Source organism: Mesoplodon mirus (genome assembly GCF_964341445.2).
Source record: "Mesoplodon mirus genome assembly, chromosome: 14".
Lineage (NCBI taxonomy): Eukaryota > Metazoa > Chordata > Mammalia > Artiodactyla > Ziphiidae > Mesoplodon > Mesoplodon mirus.
The window spans coordinates 35,638,151-35,650,268 of record NC_138990.1 but is presented as its reverse complement, the minus strand read 5'-3'; the positions used below and the strand labels follow the sequence as shown (position 1 = coordinate 35,650,268).

The following is a 12,118-nucleotide window of genomic DNA, read 5'->3' as shown; positions in this document are numbered from 1 at the left end:
AGGTGGATCATCTGAATCTTCTACGTTTGTCTGGGTCACAGTAGCATTGTTCAAATGAATATTTCTTAATTAATCTAAATCATAAATATTTTAAAATGTCTTGTCAAAGGAACAAACATGAGTATCGCATTGGAGGATATTACACTGGTAAAAAAGTGGTGAGCCCATTATTTGCCTTATAAATATTTCTTTGACTAATGCACTAAGGTGTATTTTCCTGTACCGAATTTTCTTTTGTAAATGATTCGAGGAGGTGCAATATGCTAATAGTGCTTTGTTCCACATGTTTTTGTTACTGGCAAAGATGGATTTTTAGATCTATTTGTCTTCATGTCTGATACGTTTAAGTAGTCACATTATCACTCTCTGCTCTGTTCTTGTGACTTCCCACGTTTTTGCCCTTGTGCCATTTTCTTTTTATTAACATAGGATGAAGTAAGTGTCCCAGGCAGCAACTCAGCCGACCTGTTCCACTGGACCACTGCGACCACCATGAAAGTCCTTTCCAACACCACGACCACCACCAGGGCTGTGCTGCAGGCCGTCAGCGATGGGCAGTGGTGGAAGAAGTCATTGACTTACCTTCGACCCCTGCAAGTAAGCAATGCATCTTGCTTTTTTGATTCAGTTGGTGTGGTTTGTATCAGTTCATCAGCATGCTCTTCAGTTGGTTTCACTGTTGTTACAGCTTCATCTTCTTTGGATTATTAAAACAATCTCTTAAGAAATCTAGGCCTCGCATCAGATAGGGAAGGAGTAATTGATTTTATGGAATGTAATATACTACCATACAATACTTGCAAAAGACACCAATATGGATTTAAGTACGGTTCGGTTTATATGTCAGAATTGAAGTTTACTGGGATGAAAAGGAAAATGATGTTTATCAAGGCTCTCTCTCTTTTGCTATGTTTCTATAGGCCAGTAGTGGAAGAGAAGTGCTAGGAGCCAGCCTGGGGGCTTAGTTCTCTCGAGCTGCTGTAACAAAAATATCGTAGACTGGGTGGTTTAAGCAGCAGACAGTTATTTCTCACAGTTCTGGAAACTGGGGAGTCCAAGATCAAGGTGCTGGCAGATTTAGTGTTTGAGGCAGGCCTGCTTCCTGGTTCATAGACCGCCATCTATTTGCTGTGTCCTCACACGGCAAAAGGGGTGAGGGACTTCTCTGGACTCTCTTTTATAAGGGCAGTAATCTCATTCCCAAGGGTTCTGCCATCATGACCGAATCACCTACCAAAGGCCCCACCTCTTAATACTATTACACTGGGGTTAGGATTTCAACATATGAATTTGGGGCGGGGGGCACAACCATTCAGTCTTTAGTAGGGCCTTTAGGTAAGGAGAATGGTTTAACCGATTCTTTCACGTATTCTGCAAGTAGAGGTCAAGACAAGCAGTAGAACAATTGAGTTTGCTTTCTGTGACATCTTAACCCACTGTGTCCCTGCTGTCTTCTCTGCATTCTCACACTGCCATCCATCCTTTAATCTCACACTGGGAAACTAAGAGGAAAAAGAAACATGTGCCTTTTTATAAATGTACCCTGAACATTTGAATATCTTATTTATTAATTCATTCTGCAAATACTTACAGGCATTTTCCATGTGTCAGATAATGTGCTCATCACTGGGAAAAGAGTGGGGAAATCCTTCAGTCTAATTCCCTTCTCTTGTGTAACCTGTATCCCAGTGGAGGAGACAAAGAAACCAACAGATAACAGTATTTGTATAATAATGAAATGGCAGGTGGTAATGAGTGCTATGAAGGTAACGCTAAGCAAGGTAAGGGGCTAGTGAGTGACGCCCGGGGGAGCGAAGTTCTGATTAGGGAAGTTAGTTTCTCAGAAGAGGCATCACTCTGAGCAGAAAGCTGCTTGCGCCAAGTAGGGCAAGTACATTTTGAAGGAATGTGCTTGACATCTTCGCAGGACAGAAAGGAGGCCAAAGTAAGCGGGAGCAGAGTGATGAGTGGGAAGAATGGTAGGAGCTGAGATCAGAGAGGCGGTGGAGAGGCCCACCATGTAAAGCCTTCCATAGACTGTGATAAGGACCACACGTTTTATTCTCAGCAACACGGAGAGCTGTTGGAAAATGCAGACAATGCAGTTGTGTGATCCAACTCTACTTTTCATAAGTTTATTTAACTTCTGTGTAGAGAGCCGTCAGTAGTGAGTCAAGAGTGAAGCAAAAAGATGGATCTCTCTTCCAGGACTCCAGGTGAGAGATGGTGGTGGTTTGGATTAGGGTAGCCATGAAGGAAGTGGGAAGTGTTTGGTTTAGGGATGTATTTTGTGGACCTGATGATGGCCTGAATGTGGGATATGCAGGAAAGAGAGCTAAGGTTGATCGCCCAGAAGAAACCACTTACTGACATGCAGTGGGCTTGACTTTGGGTTAAGTCTGTGCGCCTCTCATCATTTCATGTATCACACTGGATTATGGTTAGGGTTACTTTTCTGTCTCATCTGTTGGGGTGTTTTGAGGGTTTATGTCTTAGATAAGTGTTTAATACTGTGCCTAAGATAAGTGTTTAATACTGTGCCTAATATATAGTTTCTATTAAGTGTCAGTTGTAACTTTTAACGTCATTTGCAGCAGGAGCTTGATTGTTTCCTGAGGCTATGCTTGGCCTAAAGTAAGTGCTCAATAAACTTTGGAGGAATGGGTGAATATCTTCTACTTGGCTTTTCCAATAACGGGCTCTTTACAATCTATTTGAGGAGAGCAAAACATAAGGACAGTTAACCCTGGTAGGGATACTATAATACTGCTAATGAGGAATACTGATGACCAGTCTTATGAAGGCATCTGTGTGGGTTGTAGTTGTGGAGGAGGTGGCAGTGATGTAGGGAGCCCGGTCGTACCTTGTCTCCATCTGGTGCGGGTTCAGCAGGTGCAGTCTGAGGTGGGCCTGGAAGGAGAGGTGGGCAGTCAGCATGGACCATTGCCCTCATAATGGAAGAAAGGCATAGTGGCCGGTAGGATGCATAAAGCAGATGGTTTAGTTGGTGTGGAGAGTTAGTCTTTAAAGCTAATTAACATTTAATAAATTTGAATGTTATTCTATGCAGTTGAGATTGAATACTGTTGACTGCATTATTCAGAGCTACTAAAGGATTTTGGAGCAAGGGAACAGTATGCACAGAATGATGTTTTGGAAAGGTTATTCTGACTGTTGTATAGAATGCTGGCCATGTGTGTAACACCGATTGCCTCAGTGTTTCTGATTCAGTGATATCAAAGTGACCAGGAAAATCAAAAGGCCCTTCAGGGTAAGGTTGAAGTGCTGCACTTAGAATGTGGTGATTATTCTCACATTCTCCGCTGGGTATCGGTGTCACTCTGACACTCTCTCTTTGGATCACACAATGCACATTGATGAGTTTCTCCTGAAAGCCATTTGTTCTGTCTTCCTTCCTTTCCTCCTCCACCTCCCCTCCCAGGTCTCTTTCTTTTTTTTTTTTTTGCGGTACGTGGGCCTCTCACTGTTGTGGCCTCTCCCGTTGCGGAGTACAGGCTCCGGACGCACAGGCTCCGGACGCACAGGCTCAGCGGCCATGGCTCACGGACCTAGCCGCTCTGCGGCATGTGGTATCTTCCCAGACCGGGGCACGAGCCCGTGTCCCCTGCATTGGCAGGCGGATTCTCAACCACTGTGCCACCAGGGAAGCCCCCAGGTCTCTCTCTTTTTATCCAGTGTTCTTCACTTTGTTCTGTTTAGGGACAAGAATTTGGTGGTGCTTATCGAATTGGAAGCAGAGCCAATGAAGGCCTAGAAAAACAAGGCTGTCATCCTTTTTATGAATCTGTCATCTCCAATCCCTTTGTTGTAGAGGTAAGGTACAGTGTGCCTAAGAACACGGATTTAACTGTCATGGTGTTGTGGGCATTTTACAATGAACAAAACTTACAGTTTTCCTGAAAATGTACCTCTTTTGCTTTGTTCTTACTCATGTTGTTCATTGGTTTTATGTGATTTGTTTCATGTACATTACAACATGTTATGAGACTAAAATCTATTTATAATTTTACATAAAATGATGTGCTTCAGTAAGTGAGAAGCTATAATTCAAGTTACCAGAAGATAAAATTCCTATCATTATGTTTTCTAAGAATATCTTTATAGAGAAAAAGACACCCTACCAAATGGTGTAACTGCTTGTTTTGTCTAGTCTGAAGTGACCTATGACACCTATCAGCATGTCCCGGTAGAAAGCTTTGCAGAAGTATTGCTGAGAACTGGGAAACTGGCAGAGACTAAAACTGAAGGAGAAGAAGTATTTCCAACAACAGAAGGTATGAAAGAAGGTTCTAGTTCCCTGACAGTGTGTAACTTATATTAGGAGAATAATAGATGAGACTGTATAAGTGAATGAGAGTTGGGAAATACAATAATATTTTCAGTAATTTTGAATGGCTTAACTTGACATCATCCTTTATACATCTATTTATTCATTGATTTAAATCATTTATGGAGTATCTACTCTTTTCTGGATACTTACTACTTGAGGATTTAAAAGGTATATAAGATATAATTCCTATCTTTAGGTTGCTAATTATGTAAAGTGATTCTTACAGTGAATGATATAAAGTGCTCAATAAATATTTCCTTTTTTCCTGATTTTATGGATTGATTAAGAACATTTAAGTGCTTATTTCATGGAATGTAGATGTATATTTCATCTTAAGACTTTTCTGCATGGTGACATATCTTTCCATGTGAAATTTTTTGAAAAGAATGAAATGTATGCAAGTTTACCAAAGACAACTTGCCATTTATACTTTCTTCCTCTTTAGCCTCCGTCTTTTCAAGGTTCCAGGGTAATTGTCTTGACTTTTTTTGTTTTTTTTCAATTTTCCCTCTCTCTCTGCTCTACCATCCTTAGTGGGTACCTCAGGATTTAAAGGCTACTGGGGCTTCAGCTATCTTGTCTGTATTCCAGGCATCAGTAAGGAGGAAAGGGGGTGGGTGGGAAAAACAGTTTTCTTGGCAGTCCTGTCCAGGACTTCCACTTACCTATTACTGGCTACATCTAACTGCCAGTGAGCCTGGACGATGCTGTCTCTTAATGGAGCACATTGCTGTGTGGAATAAAACTTGGGGAAATGTGTGTGGGGAATAGAACTGCCATGTTCCCAGAAACCTGATGCTATAACTTATTTTTATTATTTTATTTATTTATTTATTTATTTATTTATTTATTTATTTTGCGGTACGCGGGCCTCTCACTGTTGTGGCCTCTCCCATTGCGGAGCACAGGCTCCGGATGCGCAGGCTCAGTGGCCATGGCTCACGGGCCCAGCCGCTCCACGGCATGTGGGATCTTCCCAGACCGGGACACGAACCCGTGTCCCCTGCATCGGCAGGTGGACTCTCAACCACTGCGCCACCAGGGAAGCCCCTAACTTATTTTTAGATCATTCTTTCAATCAATATTTATATGCAGTTGGGAAGAGAGGAAGCACATACCATTTCCCTGTCCACTGTGCAGAGCCCTTGAATACTGGAGGTTTTTACAGAGCATACCATTTTTCTTCAGTTCTGAGATGCATGTGATCATCTATAGTTTTTCTATCTCTTATCATTTCTGAAATCAGGGTACAAGTCACAGCTGATGAGTACATTTATGTTTCTTTTTTTCTCCAAAAAGCTATTATTAAATTCATGACATCTTACAAATGATATTGAACATATATGAAGAGTATAGTTGCATTGCTGTTTCCCCTTTTAATTATTATTTATTACTTCTTTTCTTTTAAAAAAATGTCTCTAGTTATTGGTGGGTTAAATTATTGATTATTTATTGATTATTGGGATAGCTTACACAGATAAAATCTAAGACCCTAAGAAATTACTGGGTTAGACAAGGAAGTATCATCTGTTAAAGGATTGAAATAATAACTGTAATTTGGAAACATTGACTCATGTAATATCTTAATTTAGGATTTAGCTTATGACATATATATGTGAATTTGCATACCTCTCGTACAGAAGGTATGCCTTAGAAAAAGGCAAAAGAATGGAATCACATGCTAAAGGTTTGAAAGATGGCTGCATCCTTAAGTAGGCCCTCTCACACTGATTTCTCAGTTTACTAAGGCTTCTGCTATTTTCCCGACCTGTTTTTGGAGAGAGGTAGAGAGTAGTTGAGCATGAGGCCCTGGTGGGGCACAGATTTCTGGGTTAGTCTGCCTCCCTTTTTCCTAGGGTTCTTACAGTACTTGATCATCTCTGCTGTAGTTGGTAACTGAATGATGAGGTGTCAAAATGATCTCGAAACATGAAGCAGATAGAGATTTTCCGGAGGAGCTGTGTGGATTGGGGGTAACACACTTAATGATGAATCGGGGATCCCCTCCAGTTCCCTTTCTCACCATGTGTACGTTACTCATTGAAGCAGTGGTCCTTGAGCCACCTGTGTGCGAGTTACTGTCCTCGTACTTGGAATACAAAGTTGAAGAAGACACTCTTTTTATCTTCAGTGGGCTTGCAGTCGAGTGAGGAGACCAATTTATGTGTAAGCGCTAAGACAGGCAAACACAAGAGGCATTGGGATGACAGACGTGTGACGGCTGAGTGAAGAGGGCGTGTGAAGAGGCTTCCCGGAGCGGGTGGTATTTGACCTGAGTTTTGAAGGATGAATAAGAGTATAGTACATGAAAAAGGGGGGAATTTGAGAGGGAGATGTGTTAGGGGAGGGAGAAGGGGGACATTTTCGGTAGAGGGAAGAAGATGCACAGAAGCAAAGAAGATAGACATCATGATTTTTCAGGGATTTGTGTGTTACTCTAATACCCGGAGAGGAGAGACAGTGTGGGCAACCAGTGAAGACATGAGGCAGCAGTTGGCTGGGAGGAACGCAGGTGCTGAGGTAAACATTGTAAATGAACCTGCTACTGAGTGCTATGGGGGCTTCAAGCAGAAGACTATTATTCAGTTTCCTTATCTGTACAATGGGCACAACGGCCTGTATGTTCCACCTCCGGATTGCTGCTCTTTAGTGAGGATGATGGGGCCCCGTCTGCGCACCTTTTCCTGACGGCTAGTCCTGCCCTGCACTGACTTCTCTGCCATTGATCATCTCGTACTTTAGTCCATCCAATTGTGATTTCACCTTGTTTTCAAGGCCTGCTGCCATAGCTCTCCATCCTGGTTGCACATTCGAACGACTTAGGGTATTTTTAAGAAATACTGAAGCCTGGGGTCCAATGTAGACCATTTATTTCAGAATCCCTGAAGTGGGGTCCAAACACATCAGATATCTTTTACAGTTCCTCAGGCGATTCCGTTGTGAAACCGTGGTTAAGACCCTTTGGATGTTTCACGTAAGATAATAGATGCTTTCCAACCGTCATATGTCTGTTCTTCAAACTCTGACACACTTGCTTCTTGGCAGCCTGGAGAAAGCCACCTGTATCTTTTATGTCTGTGTCTTGTCTTTTCAGCTTAAGGGTCGTATCCTGAGTGCTATATCTATTTCTGACACTTTTACCAGGGTTTTCTATATGATAGGTGCAAAATCAGTGTCTCTTCACAGTGATGAGAGTAGGTACAGTACATGCATGACAGTTATTGGGACAGGAATTGAGACTATGCTTTTGGTGAATCTGAATCCAAGTTCCCAGAGACGTGTTCTATTCTTAGTACTGTACTGTCTGTGAGATTTTAGTGGGATTTTAGGGATTTTCTTTCTGCCCCAGTGTTTCTTCAAATTGTCCTTTTTTTTTTTTTTTTTTGTGATACGCGGGCCTCTCACTGTTGTGGCCTCTCCCGTTGTGGAGCACAGGCTTCAGACACGCAGGCCCAACGGCCATGGCTCACAGGCCCAGCCGCTCCGCGGCATGTGGGATCTTCCTGGACCGGGGCACAAACCCGTGTCCCCTGCATCGGCAGGCGGACTCTCAACCACTGCGCCACCAAGGAAGCCCCAAATTGTCCTTTTTGACAGATTTTAATATCCCATCATGGGAAAGAACCCAAGTCCATTAAAATATTAAAAAAAAATTTTTTTCTAATATTGTTGAGTTGAATAGAAAAAACATTTCAGAGTACCTACTGTGTATATTAAGAATGGAACTTTTTAAATACAGAGGTGATTTTAATATAAATCATCCCTTTAATTTACATTTGGGTTTATGAATTTATGAAGCATTTTCATAAATATCACATTTGATATCTCTTTTTTTTTTTGCAGATAAACAGGTGACTTTATTATAAAGTAGGTACAAATAAAATGTGATCTTATAGGTCTGATACATTAGAATACTAGATGTTTCATTTTTTTAAAAAGTACATTTAGATATTTATTCCTAACCCTTGAAATTTATAATAAGTCAGTCAACAGACTATGGCCATACCCTTCCCTGCATGCCTTTTGTTGCACCTGTTAAATGGCATTCTGAGTTGAATGAACCTGACATGTGTGGTGTATCTCGTTTTATTCCCTTCCAATTTTATTGAAATATAATTGACATATATAGCACTGTATGAATTTAAGGTGTACAGTGTAATGATCTGACTTATATACGTCATGAAATGATTATCAAAATAAGTTTAGTGAACACTCATCATCTCATATAGATAGGAAATAAAGGAAAAATTAAAAAAATTTTTTTCCTTGTGATGAGAACTCTTAGGATTTGCCCTCTTTATAACTTTCCTATGTAATACACAGCAGTGTTGATTATATTAATCATGTTGTACATTGCATTCCTAGTACTTATTTATAAGGGGAAGTTTGTACTGCTTTTTAACTAGTTTCATCTAATTCTCTGTCCCGCTACCCCCTGCCTCTGGTAACCACAAATCTGATCTCTTTTTCAAAGAGTTTGCTTGTTTTTGAAGCATAATTGACCTACAACACTGTCAGTTCCCGGTATACAGCATAGTGATTTGATACTCCTGTATATTACAAAATGATCACCATGTTTGATTTCTCTTGATAATGCTAATATATTTGAGACAGATATCTCCGGCTATTTTATAATATCAAATATTTGTCAGAAAGCAGATTTGATGAATGATGTAGGTTAAATGACCCAAATTAAAAATCGTAAAAATGTGACTCCTGACTTTGGTTCAGAAGTAGGTCATGGTACAAATTAAACTTCCCAACATGAGCTGACTTTTCAGAATTTTTTAATAAAGTTGATGAAAAGGTTTTTATGAAGACTAATTGAAGAAAACTGATCATTATTTATTTAGCTAAATGAATGATTTAATGGCTAATGATTTCCAAATCAATAATATAGGCAGCCTTCCTCTGTGAATTTAGTTCTGGAATTAAATTTATCATAGAGTGCTTTCCAGAGGCACTTCCTTTGCAGAGAATTAGTGCTTGGAGGCTTAGATGTAGATTTCATCTGATTTTGGCTGTATAACTTGTTTAGAAAATGCATTGTAGGGCTTCCCTGGTGGCGCAGTGGTTGAGAGTCCGCCTGCCGATGCAGGGGACATGGGTTCGTGCCCCTGTCTGGGAAGATCCCACATGCCGCGGAGCGGCTGGGCCCGTGAGCCATGGCCGCTGAGCCTGCACGTCCAGAGCCTGTGCTCCGCAGAGGGAGAGGCCACAACAGTGAGAGGCCCGCGTACCAAAAAAAAAAAAAAAAAAAAAAAAAAGAAAATGCATTGTATTCAAGGTTAGAGAATAAGCACTGCAAATTAAATTCATACACACTGCTAAATGTAGGGCAGGCCTTTTTGGGGGGGAAAAAAAACCTTAAATGGTAATGTAAAATCACTGTGACCCAGTCTATGGCCAGCCTGCCATCTGGTGGATCCCAGTGAAACCCCGTGGGATCTGGTCTACTTCAGATCCTCATTGATAATTTTGTCCTGCGTCACATCAGATGGCTCACAGATTCAAACTCTGAGAAGCTTCCTGTATGTGGGGGCTTGATTTCCCATTTGTAAGAATAATTGAGCCTCAGTGAGGGCTGCTGGGAAAGTTTGGGTGGTGTGAAGTGTGGGCAGTTATCGTGTCTCTCCCCACTCCCCTCCCCACTGGTCCCTCCACCATCAGTTTCCTTCAACAATTCAGTTATTAGTCAGGAGGGGTCCTGGGTTGTAGGGATTGATGAGCTGTGATCTGGCTATGGAGGAAAAAGATGTCACAAGACGACTTCAACAGTTGTGTTAAGGATTAGGGAAGAGATATGTTCCCTTCCCTTTCAGCCTGGGGACGTAGGGGACTGTGGTATACCTGATGCCAGTGATTGTGGTCTTTCTAGTCTTGGAGCAGTGGGGAGGTCATGGGCTTTGTGTGGCCAGAAACTCAGCTGCCTTAGTGCTGGAGATGAGGCATGTGTATACTTGTCTACAAGGATCTTTCAGGAAACCCCATTTGGGAAAAAAAATAACTGATGGGGATCTTGAGCATTTGGCAGTGTTTTCAGAGAGGATTTTTTTCTCTTTTCTTCCCCAAATATTTTATTAAGGAAATTTTCAAATGCACAGAAAAGTTGAGAAAATTCTACAGTGAACTCCCATATACTTCTCCACCTAGATTCTACAGCAAACATCTTACTATACTTGCTCTAGTCCATCCACCAAATCCAGCTTCTTTGCTGACACGTTTCAAAGTTGTCGGCATCATTACACTTCACCCCTTGACACTGCACTGTGCATATCTTTAACTAGAGTCAGTATTTCTTACTTTTTGGGAGATAACATCTACAAGCAATGAAATACAAAAATCTTAAGTGTAGACGTAAAGTTGGTGAGTTTTGACAAGTGCAGCACCTGTGTAACCCTGACTCCTCTCAAGATACGGAACATTTCTATCCCTCCAGAAAGTTGATGCCTCTTTCCTGAAAACACCCACCCCACACTCCCAGTCAGGTGACAAATGTTTGGATTTTCCCCTGCTGTAGATTAGTTTTGACTGTTCTAGAATTCATTCAGTGGAATCATACAGGATGTATTCTTCTGTGTAAAACTTGAGATTTATCTGCATCTATCAGTAGGTTTTTCTTTTTCTTTCTTCTCTTTTTTTGTTTTTGTTTTTACAAAGTTGGTTTTTTTAAATTTATTTATTTAATTTATTTATTTTTGGCTGTGTTGGGTCTTTGTTGTTATGCGAGAGCTTTCTCTAATTGCGGCGAGCGGGGGCTACTCTTCGTTGCGGTGCGCGGGCTTCTCATTGCGGTGGCTTCTCTTGTTGTGGAGCATGGGCTCTAGGTGTGTGGGCTTCAGTAGTTGTGGCTCATGGGCTCAGTAGTTGTGGCTCGTGGGCTCCAGAGCGCAGGCTCAGTAGTTGTGGCACACGGGCTTAGTTGCTCCGTGGCATGTGGGATCTTCCCAGACCAGGGCTCGAACCCATGTCCGCTGCATTGGCAGGTGGATTCTTAACCACTGCGCCACCAAGGAAGCCCTCTTTTTCTGTTTTTTTAACGACTGAGAAGTATTCCATTGTGTGAATATACCACAGTTTACCCATTCTTCTGTTAAGGGACATGAAGGCTTTTTCCAGTTGATGGTTATTGTGAAAAAAGCTGCTGTGAACTCTTGTACAGTGTTTTTGTGGACCTGTATTTTTACTTCTCTGGGATAACTATCTAGGGGTAGAATTGCTGGGCCAAAGATTATGGATTTGTTTAGTTTTATAAGAAACTATCAGACCTCTCTTACTTGTCAGCTTCTGTGGTTTTTCTGGGCTCTGGTTCTTTAAGACTTCAAGTACTCTATCTGAATTTTACCTGCCTGGCAAGGAACAGACAGGAGCTTGCCTTCAGGATAGAAGCTGTAAAGATGGGAAATCACCAGTGCCATTTCATTTTTCCACATGGCATCTACCCTCCAGTTTCTGTCTGCTTTCAGTGCCTCTCCAGTGCCTTCTGATACTTGCCTTTTGTGCTTTATCCAGAGTTTATAGTCTTCATCTGCACAAGGACTGTACCAGTAACAGAACCCAATCACAGAAGAATTTAAATAGAATTTATTATTCTGGATTTCGCTGGAGTTCATCCTATGACAGTAGGGCAAAAGTCTGAGTCATAGTTCCCCAGAGAGGGGAAATAGGCCAAGTGCCTTTCTCTTAGGATTAATCCTGAGGAGTCAATTCATATGAGTGAAGGCTTACCCTGTGGAGTGGATTTTGGACTTACCCCAACCTTAAGGG

The 12,118-nt window shown here is 41.5% G+C and overlaps 1 protein-coding gene across 2 annotated transcripts in view; it reads left to right on the top strand.

The window, feature by feature from the left end:
* The window catches only part of NBAS (NBAS subunit of NRZ tethering complex), a 340,305-nt gene that overhangs the window by 198,652 nt on the left and 129,535 nt on the right, over positions 1 to 12,118 (top strand). For both annotated transcript variants that reach the window (XM_082642209.1, XM_082642208.1), the window contains 3 exons: positions 430 to 597; positions 3,721 to 3,834; positions 4,172 to 4,295. In XM_082642209.1, coding sequence (XP_082498335.1) covers positions 430 to 597; positions 3,721 to 3,834; positions 4,172 to 4,295 — 406 coding nt within the window. The remainder of the gene's footprint in view (positions 1 to 429; positions 598 to 3,720; positions 3,835 to 4,171; positions 4,296 to 12,118) is intronic.